We start from the raw sequence: 23,510 nt of genomic DNA, 5'->3' as shown, positions 1-23,510 counted from the left end.
GTATGTAAAGATATATCTACATAAAGATTAACAGCAGCATTGATGTTACCGCTTCCATCCTCTACAACTTTTCTAAAAATAATCCGCTCTGACTAAATGTCACACTGCCGCTTTGAGAGACGTCGGACGCATTAGATGAGAGCGGCTATAAAATCTCACGTTAACCTGCGAGACTTGGTATCTCCAAAAATTTTTGGCCGGGCCAAAGAGCGACATCCGAAAAGGGGCTCGACAGTCGGAGAGACGGGGGTCAAGGTAATAAAGAAAAGAGAGGCTTGGGGCAGACGCAGACTGCAGCGCTCCTGACATGACTGACAGGCCGACAGGAGTTGAGTTGCTCGGCAGTCTGATCTCTGGAAACAGACTCGCATCCTCTCACTCGCTGATGTTGAACTGATCGGATGTTTTGCATGAGAGCCGTGCGCTTCGCGAGCGCGACGAACTGACGCGCGGACACAGTTTCTGCTGCTCTGTGCGTCAAACTATCCGTGATGTGAGTTTGCGTTCGCGGGCTGCACTCGTGTTGCGTTGTGTCGTGCTGCATCGTGATGCCATGACAGGGGCGTAATCTCATGCGCACTTTATAAAAAATAACATCACGCTCCGCGGTGCGCCGGAGGTGAGGCGGCTAATGCAGAGGCAGGCTGTGGATGCGGGGGCAGCTCCTCTGCAGTTTGACTGACATGGCTGGCTGTTGTCAGGCTGTGAACACTGACACATTTATCAACAGATGGAACAGGTTGACAAACGCGCTGCATGCCAGAAGGAAGATGCACTGCAATTCCCCAAAGTCCCACAGCTTAATTCTAAATACAGAGCATCGAAATAATGCGGTCTCCTCATAGTTGGTAGTTAGTACATGAAGTACAAAGCCATAGATAAACACCATAGAAAAAACTATAACTTCAGTGGGTGGTTTTATCACCATAAACTGTCTAAAACGCAGCAAATATTATGTAGGGCAAAGTCTTTTTGTTTGTATTAAATCTTTGGGGAATGTTTTTCAGTGCCTACATCAATGATTTTTTGTGAATTGGGTCAATAAAAACAAAAATGACAGATTTGAGATCTGTTTCTCATGGCTTAAATGCTCAGTCCCTAAATTAGATTTCATTTAAAGAAAGATTTTTGCTGAACACTAAAGACAGTTATTCTAAGACCTGTCAGAATCCATATTTGAAGCCCACCATAATTAGACAATGAGAACAACTCAGGAATCTTCAGACACTGTGGAAGACATGCCCTCATTGTTCTCATGCCCTCGCTCGCACCTTTCAACCAAGTTTTTTCTGCATATGGCACATGACAATCTGCCGAACACATTGCAACAAGTATTTTAGATTTGAATTTAGATGTTGTTTACATAAAAGTGAGATAAACACTAGATCCAATAGTTTAGCATGTACTACTTTAAATGACATGCAGAGGTTAATCAGTCAAATTTTATGTTATTGTTGAATTAAACAACTACATGTCATGTCATATATCATAGTGATGGTGCCATACAGAAAATGTACCCAGCTCTGCAGCTTAATGGATCCGTTTGACCTCATATTGTTTTCAATTTACAGTCCACGCTGTTCTCGTTAACATGTGTTCTCATGTGTAACATCATACTGGAAATACTGTACACAGGCAATTTCTGGTTCCTTAGTCAACCATAAGAACTTTTAAAAACAGATGTAATAGAAAATGTTGAGAGTTATTCTTGTATTAGTGTACAGCGGTGCAGGAAACAGAAAGTAAAACTGCTGGATTGTTTTTTTTTTTTTGTTTTTTTTTTAAGACTGTTGACAGGAGGCACATGGTGAGATGCTATTAGCAGTAGCAGTTCAAACACCCCATGATGAGAAGATAAACAATGCGGGGCAAATATCTCATAAGAACAGTCGCTTGAGGAGAGACATGGCAACATGGCATACTAACTTTAGAGTGGTTGAAGATAATCTGTGATCTCATCACCTTGATGTTAATAGATGTCACATGAGGTGTGCTTTCAAGGGAAGGATCACTGCGCAGGGTTTCTATTATTGTGACATCTCTTGAGATGGCATGTGAATCTAGTGCTGGCATTGTTTAGCAGGGCAGGGAAGCTGGCGGGAGGTTTAAAGACAATTGCTGTGAAAGAGCAGTAAAAACAAGTGCACAGTTTGACAATGCTACGGAGCTGAGTGAATGAGAGGCAGGGTGTACTATGACTGACTAATTGTGTTTCAAATTGGGTCTTTGAGTGCACAGTAGGGAATGGGATCGCTCTGAGCGCCCCACTAAAGCACCCAAGGATGAGGAAGTTGTCAGATTTGTAGGTCAGGCTGCAGGGGTTGTTGTTAGGCAGACATGTTCACAGCTCTAGATGTCACCGTGGTTTCGTTCTGGGTTATATTTATGAGCGAGTGTGTGTTTGAAGTTTCGATTGGTTTTAGCAGGACCCTGTTTCCCAGATCCCTGTTTAACTTTCACGTTATCATGCAACGGTTTCTTTTACAGATATACTGTCTGTATTGTCACACTGTGTCTCCTGTATCTGTCACATAGATTATTTCTCTGTGTTCATTTTCTTTAATATGGTTTTTTTTTTTTTTTATTTCTCAGTGTTAGAGGGAACTGCAGATGAGCAACTTAGTCCCATCTGGAGCTTATCAGAGCCTGACCCGGTTTTGGTGTGTTACGTTAGTGTGTAGCTCCAGTGGGACCTGTCCCCTCACTGTGCTGACAAAGGGAAGAAGGCCACATGCGGTACATAGTAGCCCAGCCCGACATAGGCCGACACAAGCTGCACCTAACGTCACCTAAGTCTGCCTCACTCTGCCGCTCCAAAGAACTAGAAGTTGCTTACATTACAATTTTCTCCCTCTTTCCTCATTGTAGGTCACTTGGTCTTTCTTCCTCCATTTTGGAAAGGGCTCCCGGGGATATTTTGCCCTACAAAAAAATAATTATCTTATCTCCCTAATTCCCAATTATTATGCACAGGCTTATTTAAGAAAAAGGATTAGATCTTACCTCTTTTTTTGGTGGCTGCACCAGTGAGCAGAGGATGAATTTGAACATGACACTCCTCTCCTCTGCTGCAGTGAGAGGGTCCTACACATGGATGAACTGGGGGAGGAGAGAGCACAGTGAGGCTGTCATGTAAACTGTCTCCTCTGGGGCCACCTCTCGGTGCGCACTGCTTCCTGCCTCAGGTAGAGTCTCTGCTGCTGAGGCGTCAGGCTGCTCGCTCTGCTCTCCTCTCCCTCCCGCTGAGAAGGCAACAGCTCCACTCTCAAAGCATTAAAATGGAGAAGGTAAGCGCTTTCTAACATCATTGTTTCCTTTTTTGATCTGAACTTCCCTTTTTTCTGACACCGGTAGGGACCTTATTTATCGGGAGAGTGTTTCTGGTTTGTGCAGCAGTTTCTGAGTTTGCACCACTCATCTTGTGACTGAACCCCTTTAGGGCAATTTGGAGTCTCATTGTGTAAAGTTGGCATGCTTCCTATGTTTGTGTTACAACGAAGACGTTACATTTTTTTGGAATACCCTTCACAGGGTTTTAGAAGTAGGTCTGGTCCCAAGGTGCTTTTCACTGCTCCTAAATTGGTAGGAATAATCAACAGTAGAGGAACGGTTGTCCCCACAGGGACAATGAAGTATTACTTAGCTGCACTGCACATTATCTTACTAGATTTTTGTCGGCAGCGTTTGTGCTTTTTTATTTGTTTACATCTGAAACAATATCAGATGGAAAGAAGGGACTAAGGAGGTCAGTCATGTTTTTTAAAAATAAAACTGCCAAAATGATGTTATGTCTTTCATTTTATATGTTTGCATAAACCATAAGGTTTAAATGCTCTCTGTTAGAAAAGCAGTTAAATGATTATAAATGAGAGGGCGTCACAGGTTTAGATTAATCGTCATGAGGAGCTCAGTTATGTTCTTCGTAAAGTGAGGCTTTTTTTTGAGCGTGAGAACAAACAACAATGTGAAGTGTAATTTAGCCCAAGGTAATGTAGCAACACAAATATTCTTGACATATGCCAACTCATCTTTTTATCACATTGCTGTGTGTGTGTGTATGTATGTGTGTGTGTGTGTGTGTCTAAGAGGGAGTGTGTCTTAAATATATATAAGGGTTTTTTGTGTTTCTTCCAGAGCTGCTCTGAGTGCCCAGAGCCAACACTTGCACAGAGTCTGTGTACACTGTGCAACAAGTGGTTGTGTTACCAGTGCACAGATGTGCATCAGCATCAGAGATCTTCTGCCACTACTGTGTACATAGACCTGCACCAACAACCGAGGCCTAGTGCCACCCAGTGTCTTGACCTGCACCAGAGAGGCTCCAGCTCCCTGCCACCAACTGGACAAGGCAGGATATTTACATATTTACAGATTATCTATGGGGCTATACAGTCTGTCACTCTCTTTGTCATCTGAAAGTTTGGGCTTCCTTGTTTTCCCTCTGATGCACTGTTTTTTTGTTAACCATGTTTCAGTATGAATTATTTTAATGACTAATACTTGACACTGGCGAGAGCTGATATTAGTTCCTGGAGATCCCTGTGTTTTATTATACCTCTTTTTTAAATGTGGCCCAGATTCTGAAGTGCTCGCATGGATTAATATTTGCTAATATTAGTGTGTTGCTATTTAAAGACCCTCAAGTATGCCTGGCAGCTGTGCTGCCAGCTGCTTTTGCAGGTCTGCATTGCACAAGTTGTCTTATGATAATAAGTAGATTCAAGGCACCTTCTGTGTGATATTTGGGTGTCACTTTTTGGTATGTGTACTTGTGAGAAAGGCTGTGTGATTGCTGTCAAGACAGGATGTGGTCAGTGATGCAAACAGGGTGATGTTCAGCTCTCTACCCCAGAGATGTGTGGTGATGTGCACGCAGGTGGTGGTTCGCTGAGTGGGGCTGGCCAGCAGAGAGCAGTAGGGCTGCATTCATTAGCCTTATCCACCTACTATTAGAAATTCTGTGGGCCAGCGGTTTTTACAGCAACCTACTTTGAAATGCAGAAGAGATATTTATAAGTATGTGCATTAGTATGTAAGCCTGTTGGACAACGGTGACATACTGTTCACTGACGTCTTTATCACCTAACCCTGTTTAGCATAGCAAACTCAACTGGAAGCCAGTTTCTGTCAGTTCAGTCATTTTTGTATCTGTACAGAGAGGCTGAATTTAATTTTGCATTTTATTTTTAATCACCAACTGTCCCACCTGTGGCACAATAACACTTATGTACATGTTGTGCAGAACACTAGTACTGTGACATGTTACCCGAATGTAAACATGTAAAAGCTAAAGGCTTAGAGTTTCATCTTTCACTCACTGTGGTAATTTTTTAAAAAAGCGTGTGTCTGCATCTTCAAAACAATCTGTCCAACAACGTCTAATAGTGCAGTAGATGTTGGAATTTCTTTGCCCAATATCATCCCAATATCATTGTAATGTATCATTGTGTAATGATAAAAATTGTCTGTGTTTCAATTTATAGGAAAAGAACACCCAGAATGGGACTAGGTGTTAAAATGAACAGTTCAGTATTGTTCATCACTTGTTGTTCATAGCAAATTATCATGCTATAACTTTATACAATCCACACAAAGGTATAAAAACTGTTTTTTGGCACTCTTATTTTGAGCCCAGCTTAAATACAGTCCAGTATAAGATTTACAGTAGCCCCTCATAAAGCACCAGCTGTTGTTTTTACATTCAAACCACCAATCAATCATCAGAAGAAAATCAGTACAGTCACTAAACAAATATAATTTACTTCCTTGATATCAATAGTTAGTTGCTTGTCTGATCATTTGATAACTTTAAGGTGTGATGGAGTACTGTGGAGTGCTACGTTTATCTTCAAGTACTTTCTCAGCTTTTTCTTTAATGCTGCACACTGCTGGTCTGCCTCTAGTTCTGAGTGTTGCTAATGCCCCATCCCCTCTCCCCTCTTCCACCTCCCCCTCTCTGTCTGTCTTTTAGGCCAGGGGTCGTATCCTTGTTCCCTCCTCATGTGCCACTCTCACAGACAGGAGCCCTTGGAGCTGTTTTGTGAGTCATGTGACCTTCTGTGCTGCAGCAGCTGTCACCTGTCGTCCCACAAAACCCACAGGTCAGTCCTCAGATACACAGCACAAGGACACTGCAGAGAGGGGCTAACCACAGGTTAAAAGCTTCTCTTAGCAACAGCGCTCTTTAACTGCCCTGTCACTTTTATCAACTGCATCTGCATATAGTACCCTTGGACTGCCTAATACTCATTACGTATTCATACGCTTTTGTTTTCTGTGATGTTACAGTACAGTAGCTGCCTCTAAGGTCACCTGCATAATGTCTTGTCCCCTAGGGAAACAAATTTAATTCTGGTGTTCTGCCCTCCCACAGAATAAATTAGTGAACTTTCTGTCTGATGGATGCTGTGATGTCTCATGTGTTCAGGGTGGTGCAGATTGGGAAGGCCCTGCAGGATCAGCAGTGGCTATTTGAGAGACTGATGTTGCAGGTGGAAGAGAGGAGGTCTGCAGTGGAGAACAGTGCTAAACAGATCGAGGACAGGTTGGTTTAGACTTACGCAGAGTCACGATCACAATTCCAGGTCTAAAACCTCTGCCACAAATGGTCAAAAATTTAACAGCATGAAATATAACTGGCTAATGCATAAATTAACGTCTGCTTTCTTCTTCTGCTTTTGGGATTTTTCTGCCAGGACTGAGAGATTTATTTTCTCTTTTGTCTTCGTAGACTTCGTGGAGTAAAGATTGCACACAGGAAGGCAGAGAACCAGATTAAAATGGCAAAGATGATTATGATGAACGAGCTTAACAAACGAGCAAACCTATTAATAGAGCAACTGGAGGTAATTGCTTTCTCTTGCTTTCTTTTCTTCTTATCATTCAACTGGCCATGAATCTCCACGCAAGGATTCTGTAACTGATGTAATCAGTCTTGAAAGCCAGCAAACAAGAGCCCAAAATAATCTGTCAAAGCTGCTTAAGCCAACACCTCAGGAGGTGCATTTGTCAAAAAAAGAAAAAAAAAAAAAAAAAAAGTCATTTATTTAGCCCACAGTCCAGCCAGGGTTCTCTCTGTGTGCCAGTAGTTACACATATATGCATGGGTGTCTTCACAGAAAATCTCGGAGGACTTCCAGCAGCGTCTGGAGGACCAGCTGCAGGGGGCAATAGATGTATGTGGCCAGCTGGACCATGTTCAGAAGTTCATCACCTGGGCTACGACCCATCACTGCAGAAGCCCGGTGCTCTTCAGCAGGGCTCTGGTACGATGACAGGACAGTCAAAAGTCATACAATGCCTTCTTGCAACAAACACGTCCACACACACTCCTATGAGGAAGTAAAATAAGTTTAATGTTTCTTTGTATCTTCTTCGAAAACATTAACTCTCTGACATTTACACCACTTCACCACAGCACCTCCGTCCCCTGTGTTTCTGGAGTTACCCTAAGCCTGAAAAAATACTGAGGTTACATGGCTGCTTTTATTTCAGTTTGGCAAAGGAAACTAGTCATTTTAAACAGAAAGCCTGTGAGTTTGGAAGATGCAGACACTTAGCAGGCAGGGAGGGTTTGAAAAAAGACAAATGGCACAATAAAATGTGTAGGATCCAGTGTTGTTGGAGCTTAACTCATACGAAGCACAAAAAGTCAGAATATCTTCTTTCCTTTGCATCTGTTTTGACCGTTATATTTAAATTGGTCTCTTTTGATGCCTTTATAGATATACTATAGTACACTACTTGTATCCTCTTTTTAACCTAAACATATATCCACTGATGCTGCTAAAATGTTTAGCACAATGGGGGCTGGGTTGACCCAGTGCTTCAGGTGCAAACCACATAACTGCCAGTGTTTCAGTTCCTGGTAGAAGAATCAGTGTGTCTCATGTCCTCCCCTTTTTCTCACCATGTTGTTTGTCTCTTTGGTGACTATTAAATAAAGTCAAAAGCTTTAAAACGCATTGCATTCTGTGCTCAGAATACTTTGGCCAAGGCATTTTTCTGTCTTTGTGTGGTTATTGACCCTTTGGTTAGTTTAGTGCAGTTCTAAACATTTTACTGAAGCATTTTCAGACATGCTCTAGTAAAGTGCAGTACTGTGAGGTAATTGTTATAGACATCTGATTTCCAGCAGCTTGAGTTTCAAAGAAAGTTCAGAACTACTGTCCTTTCATTGCTGTGTAGTGGTGTCTTTTGAGCACACGTTTAATGTGTGCAATTTTACAATGGAGGTCAGCGAAGACACATTTCTGTTTTTCTTACATGTTTTCATATTGTTGCTGCAGATTTCACTCCAGATGCAGCAACTACTTGAGCCAGCACTCCACTCGGTCTCTTGGAGTCCATTGAAGATCAAATTCAACTGGGATGCTAGTTACTGGACAAAGCAGATTTCCTCTTTAGGTAAAATGAATGCTACTGAATCAAACTGACTATTATTACCGTACTTTATAAAAATGTAAATTAACATGTAAATAAGCCTCTTAATAAAAATATGAATAAAAAAGTTAAATGAAAGTAAATTTTTAAGTTTTCTTAAAAGTTTTTGAAATGTTTTAAAAATGTTTTTCAGGTTGTTTACAATGTGTTGAACATTGGCTACCTACTTATTCTTAGAACTTTAATTACACACAAAACAAAGTACTTTAAAATGTACTTTTATTTTATTATAATCCATATTATTTTTTTATTCATGATATATGACATGTGATTGATGTTCTGCAGGTCAGCTGACTGTTGAGGGGGGAAGCTGCACTTATCCTCAGGGTTTGGCCTGCTCCAGTATTATGGGACCTCAGTCCATCACCTGTCTGCCGCCTGTGTTCCACAGAGGACGAGAGCCAGGATGTGGGTACCAGGCCTGCTGTGAGCCGCAGATGTGTTGTCTGCATGGCATTCCCGCTCAGCCAGATCTGCACAGTCTGGACAAAAGTCAGCTGGAAGCCACACTTTGTAACTCCAGCTGTGTTCAGCCTGCCCTTATCTCTGCCTCCCTCCATCAGAACCAACAACTCCAGAAGTGCTGGGACACAGAGAGCTCCGCACAGTGTCCTCCACCTGCATCACCTGTCCCAGTCGTAGCACCCATGCAGCTCAACTACAGTCAAGGATCTACGTCACAGCCACAAGCTGCTGATTCTCAACCCCAATCTATGTCAAAATCTTATCTCTCTTACCACCAACACCAAAGAGACGTTCTTCCAGACAGCCAGGCTCAGCTAAGTGCAGACCATAGCAGGTCTGGCCAGTGTCAGGGGACGCTGTCGACCAGCACAGCTCTGCAACGGGAGCTCGGCCGCACAGCTGTGGACAGAAATGTGATGACTGATGAGAGTTGGGAGAAGGGACGCAGGGTGGAGGAGACTCGGGGGCAGCTGGATGAAGAGCAGCAGCAGAACAGGAGGGAGAAGAGTCCCGTGAAACAGCAGCAACTTCAGCAGCTCCATGTTCCTCCTGCAGCAGAGCTGAGAAAAGAGCAGCAGCGGACCGCACCTGCACTGAGGCTCAGAGATCACAGGGATGGCAAGGTGAGAGATTAAGTAAACACATGCACAACAAAAATAGATTTCAGGTTCTGTGTTTATTTCTTCATGTGAGAACTAGCACTTGACAAAACAAGATCATCACAAATCCTACCCAGTAGCTGTTTTGACACCTTTAATTGTTTAACTTAATTCTCTTCAGCAGAGAAAGTTGCCCAGTTGTCTGAGCAACTTAACGATTTCTTGTTCCTGCTGCCTCAAAAATTGAATTTAGTTATTGAAGTTAGTTGTTAACATTGGAAACAGCAGTAATCCCAGCACAGGGTTCATCTCAATGCAAGGCTTCTTTGTGGTAACTTTTCTTTGTGGTAACTTTTTAATGGTACAAGCACAAATGACATAAAAGCATAGGGAGTTTTGTAACTCAAATTAGCAGTTTGAACTAGTAGAGTTGATACTAGTTTTACATAAATTTCTATCAGGGATTGGCTCAATGTAAGTAGCAGTGTCTGACTGACTGACTGACTGACTGACTGACTGACTGACTGACTGACTGACTGACTGACTGACTGACTGACTGACTGACTGACTGACTGACTGACTGACTGACTGACTGACTGACTGACTGAGTATTACATACCAAAACCCATTTGCTTTTATATGGGGGCCATCATTGTATGCAAATAAAGCCTGTAACAAGTTTGATGTGATGATGATCTGCTAATGTCACACCAGTTTATTGATGTTGTGGCAAGTACTAGCTAAAAGTATTTGACCTGCACAAACATTATTCAGGCTTTGCCCATTAAATCAAGGACAACAATGTTGTTTTGGTTGTAATCAAACTTCATAGTTTCATGAAGTAAATCAAGCAGTGAACTGTATTTGTGAAGTTTTCATGTTTGCTTCTGATGAGCATCTCTGTTGCAATAAATAGAAAGGCCTTTGGTGGGATTTTGGGCAGCTCAGACTTCAGTTTTTCGTTTCACATGTGGTTCATCAGAGTTTCTATTAGCTCAAACAAACTGCTAACCCATCTCACAAGTCATGACATGGTAAACCATGCTGTGCTGTTTTTATACACTTCTCAAAAACCACAACGTATTGGTCAGAGCAAAGTGTACTTCCTATAAAACACAGATGTTCGAACACTTGCTCAGATAAATGCAAAGAAGAAAAGACTAAGGCAACAAAGTTTAATTCAACAGTTGTATCATGAAGTGATATTTAAGTCAAATCAAAAACCACCAATGGTGAAGTACTGAAATACTTTACTTAAAAGTATAAACACTATTGTGTAACACATACGTATATATAATTTAAGTATATTGTTGTAGCTATTAAACATTTAGTGCCATCTAATGGGAATGAGATTGCAGAATGAAACCTCGTGTGCACACTTCACACCCCACCCTGCTTGTTTCCGCATGCAAGGGAGGGTACAGTGGCCATCACCTTCAAAACAAAACATGATTTTCCCATTCTGGGCTACTGTAGAAACATAGTGGCATAACATGGCTGCCTCTGTGAAAGGGGACCTGCTTCCTATGTAGATTTAAAAGGCTCATTGTAAGATTAAGAAAATGCAACAGTTGGTATTTTCCAGTGATTACACACTAATGACAACATTTACTATATCCCATATTTTCTGCTAATATATTGCTCTAAAAATAACACATTGAACCTTTAACTGACATATATGCTGATAATTTGAGTTACCTTACATATTGTGGGGCAACTTGAAAATTTCCTACTGACGATAAGTAAAGGTTTATGATTACACTATATTTTATTTATATAACTGATTCCAAAAAGTAACTAATAAGTAAAGTTCTAAAATAAATGTAGTGGAGTTAAAGTACAATATTTTTCTCTAAAATATATTAAAGTCAGAGTATACTACACAACTGTACTGAAGTACAAAGAAACAGAAACAGGTAGGTAAATGAAGGAGTTTTATTTCTAAAATTTTGAAGTTTGAAGGAGTGATGGACTCAAGGCAGTATTAAGTTTTAATTAACATCCCTAGATGACTGAAACTAAAAGCAAAGCTATTTTAACACCACTATGATCACTTTGCACAGTTGACAGCTAGCCCGATAACAGATGCTGCAACACAATCCTGCTCCTGCTTTTAAAAAGAAAGGATGATGGGAACAAAGAGGTGCGCTGACAATTAAAGCAGAGTGTTCATAGCAATGTGTCCTAAAATCCAACCGAGCACCGCTCATCATAATCACACTTGATGCCAGAATTTTGAGCAGACACATAATCACCTCTTTAAAAATTCTCCAGATGCATGATTACAAGCATAAAGGTTTTCACACTTCCAAGTCACAGCATCTGAAAATGACAAAAAACCACTTGGGCGCAGTCATTTATGTACTTAACCTGGCATTAATGAATCACTAAGGGAATAGCGAGAGCTGCCATTTTGATTTTAGCTCTGGTTTGCACTTTAAGATAAATTCCTGCACACCCCACAGTTACACAGAGAAGGATTATAGTTTTTTTTTTTTTCCTAACCAGTCTGAATCCTGCATACCTCTCCCAAGGGGCATGGATCAGGTAAGTGTTTTAATCGCATGATACTTAGGAGCACGTGCTCGGTGTCAGCCTTGTCTGAATATGTATGATGGTACATTAGAAAAAGAAAAAAGAGGAAAGAGGGATGTGTTTTAAAAAAAAATGGTGTTAAATAATTTGTCAACCCTCCTGCTTACATTAGCTGGAAACACAGCTGAGGCGTTTAAAGGGGCTTTTGAGGACACTTGCATTAGTTAAATTCTAATATAAGAGAGGGGGAGAGAGTGGTAGTAAGCGATTTGCAGTTCTGGTTTAATCAAAGGGCCACACTAAACCCCTGATGGTGAATTTACATATGATAATTGGTGGTGTAACCAAACCTTTCATTCTCTGTACAATAAGTGTAATATATGCAGCTGTTGGGGCCAGTCTCCATGTTTGTTGAGATGCTTTGAATTTGAACCAGAATAAGCTCTGAGTGATGTTTTTGTTCATTAAGTGTGTGCCTGTGCATGTCTGCATACGTGTGTGTGTGTGTGTGTGTGTGTGTGCGTGTGTGTGTGTGTGTATGTGACACTCTATGTTGTTTCCACAACACACATCCCTCTTCTGTTTTCTCCTTTCTGTTGTTAATGGCACAAACAGGTGCATCTGTGCATGTGATGCATGTGAAACCCTGCTCAGTTTGGTATGTTTTCTGTTTCTGACAGAGATCCACATCCCTGGAGGTGTCAGTGACAACCCGCGACTGTGTATCAGATGTGCAGAGCGGCAAGCTCAGTCCTAGCTCAGTGTGCTCAAGGAGGAAGAGGCGCTCCCAGAGCATCCCGGCAGAACTGGCAACCCCATCCACCAGCCCTTACACTGAAAGGCCCACAGGATGCACTCACAGCCTAGAGGCAGGAGCTGCAAATAAGGTAACCCTGCATCAGAATATAATCACACTTGGGAAGGAACTGAGGCTCTGCTGTCAGATAGACTAGAAGTGATCACAGTTTAGATCTGTGCTTTCCACATGTGGGCTTTGGCAGTGCAAAGAAATAGTAATAATTGTGCTGTGCTCTCCTGCCATACACAGTTCCACAAAAATGCATCTATTACTCTAAAACTAACTTAGAGCAGGATATTTGTTTCACAACCTTGTACTGGAACACTCCATCATACACACAGTCATTATCAGAAGATGGGGTTGCTCAGTTGTCAATGAACTGTTAATTTACACATTTCAAATAGACTAATAAGGTTGCTTTTCCTCTGCCATTGAAGTTTGTGTTTACATGTTGCCTGTTTTTTTTCCCCAGTATGTCAGTATGGATCCCAGACAGAGGAGATCTTCAGATGGGGTGCTTTGTGTGGACAAGGAAACCTCATCTGATGCGAACCCCTCCAGAGACCACCGCTCTCTTCTTCTGTCCTATAAGATAGAGCCAGGTGCTGCAAAATATTATTCTACCATATGATGTTTTTTTTTTAATATCCTCCAAATGAAACAAAAGACTTTGTGAATACATGTACATTATGTTTCTCTTTTTAGAGCAATCTTTTACTTATGTAAATGAAGACACTGTTCATGAAGCCAAAGAGAAATACAGTGCATCAAGAAATGGCCCCAACAGGTGTGTAATAGCTGTCAAGTCATCATCTGTGCACACAAATTATGAGTCTAAGATATAGCTTATTCATTCTCCTCTACTTGCCTCTAAAGTAACAGAGATGTCCAGGAGTCGGGAAGGCCCAGGGTTCCAGTGGTTTGCTTAGAGCGTCTGAAAATACTGGTGTCTCAGCTCCCCCCACATGGACGACGGCAGAGTGACCCTTTACCTGCCAGCACAACAGAGACGACCCAACCCCCCCCACAGCAGAGAACCTGGAAGGATGCAGGGCCTGAAGTATGTCTGGTTTCTTTTCATTTCGTAGGGGAAAGGTGATCTAGTAAAAACATCAAAGCACTTAGACTCTCAGATGACTGAGAATCTGCACAGACATAGACTGTAAAACATTCTCAAATTAAAAGTTATAGTTATAGTCATTGTTTTATGCTTATGATTTTGCTTGGGTAAAATAAATTAAAAATAAATAAATTATGGTTTTTGTTAAGTTTGGACAAAGCTAGCCTAGCTGTTTATTGATGTTTCCAGTCTTTATGCTAAGCCAGGCTGACAGCTGCTGTACAGACAGGAAAGGGGCAACTATGTTCACTCAAATTTATGAATGTTGTTTTCTCTCATCTCCTGCTTCTCGGTTGTAAACATAGGGAAAATGCTCTGAGACCAGTAGGACCACCCTCTCACTCACAGCAGCACCATACTCAGAGCGACAAATCTGTGATCAGTCAGTCAGACATTCAAGCAACTGTGAGTCTGACATCCGAGAGAGACTCGGCTCTCATAAAGCATCCCTACAGCCCTCCACTGAACCTAAATATGTGCCACAGAGTTACTCTGCACTGAATCTGGACTCTGACTCTGATCCTAGGTCAGCTTCAGAACATGCACTTGGCTCTGGGGCTGATCCAGACCTACAGCTAGGCTCATATGCATCTCCAGATTCTGACCCAAATGCAGAGTCTTCATTTGAGACTGAAGATCCCGTTGAGGAGAAGCCAGTGGCTGCAGGAGAGACAGGGCTCTGCAGTGAAACCGATATTGCAGGGGATTCGGAGCTAAGTCTTGAATACGAGGCAGACCCAGAATCAGACGCAGGAGCGGGATCAGAGGATGGCCAGGGCCTGGATGCTGATGCAGAATCAGGAAATGCTGAAACAGATTCTGACATCCAGCCAGGATATGATTCCAATTTTCAGGCTGAGACTGATTCAGAAGTTGTATCCGATCAGCCTCCAGACTCTAATGGCTCTGTGGAGTCGGAACTAGACGTTGAATCTGAACCTGAACTGACAACTGATGAACCACAACCGCTGCGCTCTGACCTGGAAGAGGAGTCTCATATTGGACCTGGTCAGAGGCAGCTTCTGATCGCAAACCCTGTGCATCAGAGGGGGTCAGAGGAAGTCCAGCCTGAGCAGGACAGTGCAGAGATGGATAGTGAAGACTTCTGTGCTGTGTGTCTGATTGGAGGGGACCTGCTGTGCTGCGACCACTGTCCAAAAGTGTTTCATCTGTCTTGCCATGTCCCATCTCTACTAAGCTTCCCCTTGTAAGCTTCCTGGAATTTCTAGATTGAACATTATATTTTATTTATTTATGTTTTATTGTTAACTATACACCATTTCTTATCCTGTTCAGAGGTGACTGGGTGTGCAGCCTGTGCAGACATGTTGTGCAGCCAGAGGTTGAGTATGACTGTGAAAATGAAAGAACATCTGGAGAACACACATCAGCAAATGGACTGTCTGCATGTGACCAGAGAGTAGGTCATTTCATCAAGTGCATTAATAAGAATTGGTGTTTTCTATCTTCTTTTCCTGCATTTATAACAATTTTCCTTTATGCCTGGTTTAACTGTTTGTAGAAATGTGAGCGGCTGACTCTTCTGATCCTCACTAACATCCTGAGTTCTCCTTTCCACGAGCCTGTCAGTCCACTTGTGAGTGAACACCGCTTTCTTACAATCCAGTTACAGGAAAAGACACACATCATATCTAGCTTTCGTTATACTCATGGGAATACACATAAATAGTTTTCCTCATGCATACTGCTGTATTTGTGCACATCAGTAGGCTTAAACATAATCAAAGTTATGTTCATATTCTGTGCAGCTATTAAAGGAAAAAATGCAGTCAGTGTGAACGTCTACACAGAAAGTGTTTCAGCTGCATATTGCAGTTATCAGTATTGTGCCTGAACTACTGAGGGAACTAAAATGACTGGGTGGATTTTTCATGCAGGCCCGCCATTACTACCAGATCATCAAGAGGCCAATGGACCTGTCTGTGATAAGGGCCAAACTCAATAAGAGGAATACTCGAAACTATAACTCACCGGATCAGTTTGTTGCTGATGTCTATCTCATGTTCCGCAACTGTGCAAAATTCAATTATGTAAGTTATGTATGGGTGTATTTAATGTCTAATTTGTCTCACAGCTACAGTTGATATCATAATCACAGTTTAAATTATTCATATAATCCCTGTCAGTCAGTACTTCACTATCAGGAATCTGAATGTAATCCTTCTTTCTGTCTCTGACCACAGCCTGACTCCGAGGTGGCACAAGCAGGCCGCAGCCTCGAAGCATTCTTCACCTCCAAGCTGAAAGACGTTTTCCCAGACAAAGTTTTCCTTCCGGCTGAGGTGGACTCTGACAGCGATGAGTATGATGAGGCCTACAGAACTGCTGCCTGTGGTTTTCCTTGGCCAGAGAGAAGGGAGCAGTGCCATAGGAAACGGAAGAGACGGCACTCCCTCAAGTCGAGGAGACATCACTTCTAACTAGAGCTAAATGAAATGCAAACATGGACACAAATATGCTATATTTGTGTGTAATTACACAGTTTTCATTTAGTGGGGCATTAACAGTTTTTCTGTAATCTGAAAAGTAACCCTGTTTGGGGTTTGCAGTAATACAGCAGTGCTGCCATCCGATGGCAGCTGAAGATATTGGACTCATACTTCAACTACAGTGAAGTACATTACAGAAACAGAAAACAGATAAAAAAGTTTGTTTGTTGAGCTACTTCTGCATCCTTAAAATAAAGTTATAGTAATGAGATGATGCTGTAATTGTCATTTTATCAAATATTTTGGCTATTGATGATTTCCCCTGATGCACAGGAAAGTATTTGCTATTTACTGTATCTTACAGTCCTTACCTTTTGTTACATGGTTTATTGTACTAAGAGGATGTTGTGGTAACTATAGTGGTCTTCTGTACTTATTTTTTAGATAAACATAGGCCAGGATTATTCATAGCTCTTTGAAACTTTGATATTAGTTCTACAAATATGGTAATAATACTCACCATATTCTTAACATATTTATACATGTGTAACCGTATAGAATTTTATTTTACTATATTTGTCATTTGAATTACTACTTGATTGCAGGCAATTATCATAGGTTTGAATTTTGATATAATTATGTGTTTGAGTAGCTTTCTTTGAAAAGCAGCAGTAAATCCTATTCACTGTCTTTTCGACTAGAGTGATACAGAATGTGAGAGACTGAGATCACAATACCCAGTGTAAGAGCTTAACAGGGCATAAGAATTTTCTTTGTTAGAGATTTTAACATCCAGATCAAACGATTGCATTTAAATTTTATATTTAACCATACAGTAAATTAAGTTTGAGGTTACATTATGTAACATTTCTGTTTTACCTGTGCTTCTGCAAAATGTTATACTCCATATTCCATACTATTATCTAATCTTAGGCTTAATAAGAGTGTAAGATATTGATAACATTCAGTACTGCATATTATAAAGATGTTCTTTGCTGTTTGTAGCAGAAAGGAAATATGTAATCTTACAATACTTGCTGTTGTAGCACATTTCCTGTTTTTAAATATGCTCTACTTGCTTCCTGCAGCTTAAGATAGATTTTACCACACAAATTGTGTGTGCATCACTTGATCATCATCAAGACTAATGCATATACAGAATATTTAATGTTACATCCTTTGATATCAATAGATATAACATTTCCTTACGTATAAAGGGGGACTGATAAACTCCTGTTAATGTTTCAAAAGAAAAGTTTTTTTTTTTTTTAATTTTATACTGTAACAGTCAATTAATGCACATACATTAATATCAATTAAATGCATTCAAGAGAAAATAAAATTTCCTGTTTTTTTTTTTTGTCAATAGATAGATTTACAGCATTTGCCATGAGCAACCAGCACTCAAAACGTATTGCAGAACTTAATACATGTTTTACAGTTTTGGCAGACAGATATGGGATATTTTCCTGAAAGCAACCCCTATAAACATAGAAACCTTTTTATTTACATCAGATGTTTCGATTTGGATGTTGCAGATTTGAGGGAGTGTGGCATGAATAAAACAAGATTTTTGCCTCCCTATGAAAGCATCCTTGCAGTTTAATTGTGCTTGCACTGATTAAACTCAGATGATTCTTATTGAAATATCCCATGCCAATATCCTCCTCTGAAATAAATTGATAATAAATCCAGTTTTTGTTTGATGGTGAGTGAAGCAATGGAGCCTATACTGGAACTTATTACTGTACAGAGCTGGAGAGGAAGATTTGTTCATATTTCATAGCAAACTGTTTATACACACGGCATGAGTAGCATGCATAACTTATTTTCATATAATACTAAGTAAACAAACATATAGCAAATAACAGTTAACAAATAAATATTCCTACTAATCTAATGCTAAAATTAAGAATATGTTGTCTGTGAATGAAGATAACAGTGATTGGGAGAATGGGAAACTAATTTTAAACTGAACACAGCTGTTAACAGGCATCTCTACTGTAATATCTTGAACATAACTCATAATAGTAAGTTAAGTTGTCTGGGAAACATGAGAGAAGAAGCGATTTAACACACTGGACTCTTAAACACAGACATGATGTCACCTGCTGTCTGCCCCTGAGGCACCCAGGAGACAATGTTGGCTCCTGGCTCACGTCACACACAAGAAATTGTGGACAAATGATTTGAAGACTGCATGAATGTTTCAGTACATGTAAAACAAGAATGCAATTGTGTCTTAAATTTATGTTAAGTGTTCACAACAGCAAATAACTAATTTACATTGGATTTGGTATGTCTAACCGTAGATCTTTTTATATTAGTTACAAAATAGATAAAGGGCTTATTTTATTAAATACATTCATTCCAAGTGAAAAATCCCTGGTCGTTTGATAAAATGTTTTTAAACGAAAATAAGACAGAAATAACAAAGATAACCCACTTATTTCAGAGGCTATCCATGTTGCAATTTAGCATTCATGTTTTAATATGATGTAAAAATTCTTATTGTGTATTTAGGAACAATTATAAAATGCTGTTGTTACTAGCATTGCCCTGCTCATTTCCTTTTTTATTTCCATCTGTGTTTCTTTTTCAAATAACTCATATAGCAATAAGTCAAAGGTGTTATATGTACACTGTTTTGGTCAGGGGGCATCTTGAAATGTGTTATTCTCCAATAAAGTAGACATAATAATAATGAGATACATAATAAATATAAAAATAACAGACTGAAATATTATAAGGGAACTGAATGAAAAATGAAAGCTGAGAGTTGTGGGCCTTGTTGAGGTCAACTGACATGTTACATTTTTAACATGCACTTGCATATTATAGTACGCAACAACAACGTCCTAATATCCTGACTATCCTTTCTAAACTGGCTATTACATTTCCTGTAAATAATTACCTTATTTACTGTATTATATTTCTAATCATCTGAAAAGTATGTGTGGTAGAAAGAGCAATTCAGGCTATATGTGTTTATGTTCAAGACAGATGCTAACAGAAGCATAAAACTAACATAATACTAGAATACCAATCCCTTGACTGATGATGGTAAATGAAAACTGGTAGTTTAACTTCTCTGGAGGGACTATGGATGGATGGATGAATGGATGGATGGGACTTTTCAAATGTCTCGGTTGTGTTTTAAATAATGATAGTGTGAGCAGCTTACATTTAATGCAACCACAAGGGGGCACAATCCAGTGTCTTCATGTGCCGGTCCCAAGTCCAGGTAAATGCAAAGGGTTGTGTCAGGAAGGGTATCCGACATAAAATCTAAGCCAAATCAAACATGCGAATCACAAATATGACTTCCATACCGGATTGGTCACGGCCCAGGTTAACAACGACCGCCACTGGTGCTGTTGACCTACAGGGTGCCAGTGGAAATTGGACTACTGTTGGTCGAAGAAGGAGAGGAGGAAGGCGTGTTCGTAGGCAAAGAGAGAAGAGGAAGGGCAGGAGTGTAGGACTTAGAGTGGGGACTTTGTCAGGGAAAACTAGAGAGTTGGCTGATATGATGGAGAGAAGAAAGGTGGATATCTTGTGTGTTCAGGAGACCAGGTGGAACGGTAACAAGGCCTATAGATTAGGAGCAGGGTTCAAGCTGTTTTATCATGGTGTGGATGGAAAGAGGAATGGAAGAGGATTTTGCTAGGAATGTTCTGGAGGTGAAGAGAGTGTCAGATAGGGTGATGAATCTGAAGCTGGAGGTTGAAGGTGTGATGTTGAATGTTGTCAGTGGTTATGCCCCACAGGTAGGATGTGAGTTAGAAGAGAAGGAGAAATTCTGGAGGGAGATGGATGAGATGATCAAGAGTATCCCTAGTGGTGAGAGAGTGGTGAGAGAGGGAAACAGAGGTGACGAGGAAGTGATGGGTAAGTTTGGTATGCAGGACAGGAATGCAGAAGGACAGATGGTGGTAGACTTCGCAAAAAGGATGGAAATGGCTGTAGTGAACACATTTTTCCAGAAAAGGGAGGAGCATAGGGTGACATATAAGAGTGGAGGCAGGAGCACCAAGTTGATTACATCTTGTGCAGACATTTCAACCTGAAAGAAATCAGTGACTGCAAAGTAGTGGCTGGGGAGAGTGTAGCCAGACAGCATAGGATGGTGGTGTGCAGGATAGTCATCCTACAGTACAGGGAGATACAGTACAGGGAGATGGAGCGTAAAGTGAAGGTAGAGGTGGCAAAGGCCAAACAATGGACGCATGAGGATTTGTATGATAGGTTGGACACTTTGGAGGGAGAGGTGGATTTGTACAGGTTGGCGAGGCAGAGAGACAGAATTGGGAAGGATGTGCAGCAGGTTAGAGTGATCAAGTACAGGGATGGAAATGTGTTGACAGGTGCCACAAGTGTGATGGAAAAATGTAGGGAATAATTTGAAGAGTTGATGAATGAGGAAAATGTTAGAGAGCACAGAGTAGAAGAGGTGACTATTGTGGAGCAGGAAGTAGCAAAGATCAGTAAGGATGAAGTAAGGAAGGCGTTGAAGAGGATGAAGAGTGGAAAGGCAGTTGGTCCTGATGACATACCTGTGGAGGTATGGAAGTGTTTAGGAGAGGTGGCAGTAGAGTTTTTGACTGGGCTACTTAAGATCTTGGAGAGTGAGAGGATGCCTGAGGAATGGAGGAGAAGTGCACTGGTGCCCATCTTTAAGAACAAAGGAGATGTGCAGAGTTGTGGAAACTACAGAGGAATAAAGATGATGAGTCACACAATGAAGTTATATGAAAGAGTAGTGTAGGCTAGGCTGAGGTCAGAAGTGAGCATTTGTGAGCAGCAGTATGGTTTCATGCCAAGAAAGAGTACCACAGATGCAATATTTGCTTTTAGAATGCTGATGGAGACGTACAGAGAAGGCCAGAAGGAGCTGCATTGTGTCTTTGTAGATTTGGAAAAAGTGTATGACAGGGTGCCGAGAGAGGAGCTGGGGTTTTGTGTGAGGAAGTCTGGAGTGGCAGAGAAGTATGTTCGAGTGACAGCGGCACTGAGAAAAAGACAGGAGGTAGAGCTGGAGGTAGCAGAGCTGAAGATGTTGAGGTTCTGTCTGGGAGTGACGAGGATGGATAGGATCAGGAATGAGTACATCAGAGGGACAGCTCATGTTAGATTTTTTGGAGAAAAAGCCAGGGAAGCCAGATTGAGATGGTTTGGACATGTTCAGAGGAGGGACAGTGAATACATTGGTAAAAGGATGCTGAGGTTAGAGCTGCCAGGAAGGAGGCCTAGAGGAAGACCAAAGAGGAGGTTCTTGGATGTAGTGAAGGAGGACATGAGGATAGTTGGTGTGGGTGAGGAGGATACAGAGGATAGGGTTAAATGGAGGCAGATGATTCGCTGTGGTGACCCCTGAAGGGAGCAGCCGAAAGGAAAAGAAGAGCAGCTTACATTTACTTTCAACACTCACTCAATCTGACTAATTGTATCATATTATTGAATGTGACTTAACAAAACCTCTTTTTCAGTCTTTTTCATTTTGGTTTGAAATCAGTGATGTGCACATTTTACCATCAGTCATATTTATCTCACAGGCTGGCTGACTGCAATAGAAATGCAGTTAGTAGAGAGGTATGACTATGACCTATTAATTAGCTTGTTTGCTCCCTCTCAGCACCACAATAATTATAGTAATCCCTGTTTCATTTCACTAAAAGTGTTTTCATTCACTGTATTGATCTCCCCATTTGTAATTTAAAAGAACATATTTTATTTTTATTGAACTTAAATATTTGATACATGATCACAGGTGGAAATAATTGTTATATCCTTTTGTGTAATAAATTGTTGCTATTGTCTTCTGTGCCATGGAAAATATACCAAACGTTACGAATTTCTGATTTGGTTTGATGGTATTTGTAATATTATCCAGTACATCAAAGCATACACATGCTTTAAAGGATTATGTTGTGACTATTAAAATAGTATAATTCTATGTGTTTACTGTAAGCACACATAGGTTTCTTTTCCCTCTTTGTTTTTAACTATATTTCTCATCACATACATTTCTTTTGTAGTAGGTTGAAAATCAAGTACCCTATCAAACTATGTTTAAAACTTTTCTTGTTTTCTGTAATCAGATCAGTAGATCTGTAGATGAGCAGATATATCCCAGTATGACTTCATACTAGGATATATCTACTGTACTTGGTAGAGTCTAATTTTATAATCATGCTGAGCCAGTAACAACCCAAGTACACTGGGTTTAAGACATTTTTGAACTTGGACTGGAGAAGCTGCCCTACAATCAAACATGTAGCAGCACAACAACATTTCTGATCATTTACTATTTGGACTTGGATGTAATTAATCGACAAAGAATTGATGCATATTGTTTGAATGCTTCAATTTATAATGGAATAAATGAATCAATAGCACTAAAGTAATATAGTAGTAATATAATATAATAATAAGTATCAGAGTACTAACTCTTACTCTCAAGGAGCTCTGTCCACTAGATGGAGACTAAGGACCAAGCAAAACCCAGGGTGGATTCCTTTCCTGGTTTGTATCTAATATTCAATGAAGTTTACATATTAAAGTGTTCAGTCACATTTATCACCGCAATAATTTTTTTCATTTTCAATTCAAATTTAACTCAAATGATAGCGGACTTTTGTGAAAATGAATAGCGTTAGTAACATTCTTCTTATTCTTCTGCTCATATACAAAGACTTCAAGATTATACTTCCCTTACATCTAATAACTTTTTCAGCTTACAGAAAGAGCTATCACAGTATTTTACTGCTTTGAACTAGGATACAGGGGAAACAAAAAAGATGTAGTGACACGTACAAACGGCAAAGGATCACGATCTCTTTGCAGACTTCATCCAATCTTTTTTTCAGGGTTAGTGTTTCTTTTCTCTTTCTATTTATGGGCTCGCGGTTTCTACAGTACACCCTCGTGCCTTGTTGTACGTATATAAGCTAAAGTTCAAATAAAAAATGTGTTAAAAAAACACGTCTACCCGACGTCTACTTTAGTTACGTCAAGTGGACACCATGGTCCAGCCACTAGGGGCGCTGCTGATCCAGGAAAAGCCCCGTTCATTCACTGGAGATTTGTCCTTCTTCGCT

General features: G+C 40.5%; 1 protein-coding gene across 1 annotated transcript; it reads left to right on the top strand.

The window, feature by feature from the left end:
• On the top strand, nt 1-17,741 carry trim66 (tripartite motif containing 66). Its single transcript, XM_026320112.1, has 18 exons — nt 1-255; nt 3,075-3,287; nt 4,135-4,348; nt 5,972-6,101; nt 6,428-6,544; nt 6,731-6,845; nt 7,119-7,265; nt 8,289-8,406; nt 8,728-9,530; nt 12,722-12,928; nt 13,313-13,442; nt 13,546-13,627; nt 13,717-13,900; nt 14,266-15,167; nt 15,257-15,380; nt 15,483-15,557; nt 15,859-16,011; nt 16,165-17,741. Exons 2-18 carry the CDS (start codon nt 3,279-3,281, stop codon nt 16,399-16,401), a joined length of 3,747 nt encoding a protein of 1,248 aa, XP_026175897.1. The 5' UTR covers nt 1-255; nt 3,075-3,278; the 3' UTR covers nt 16,402-17,741.
• The last annotated feature ends 5,769 nt before the right edge of the window (nt 17,742-23,510 follow it).

This window comes from Mastacembelus armatus, chromosome 3 (assembly GCF_900324485.2).
Source record: "Mastacembelus armatus chromosome 3, fMasArm1.2, whole genome shotgun sequence".
In the NCBI taxonomy this organism is placed as follows: Eukaryota; Metazoa; Chordata; class Actinopteri; order Synbranchiformes; family Mastacembelidae; genus Mastacembelus; species Mastacembelus armatus.
Note: the sequence above shows the minus strand (reverse complement) of the source record. Positions and strands in the feature narration are given on the sequence as shown.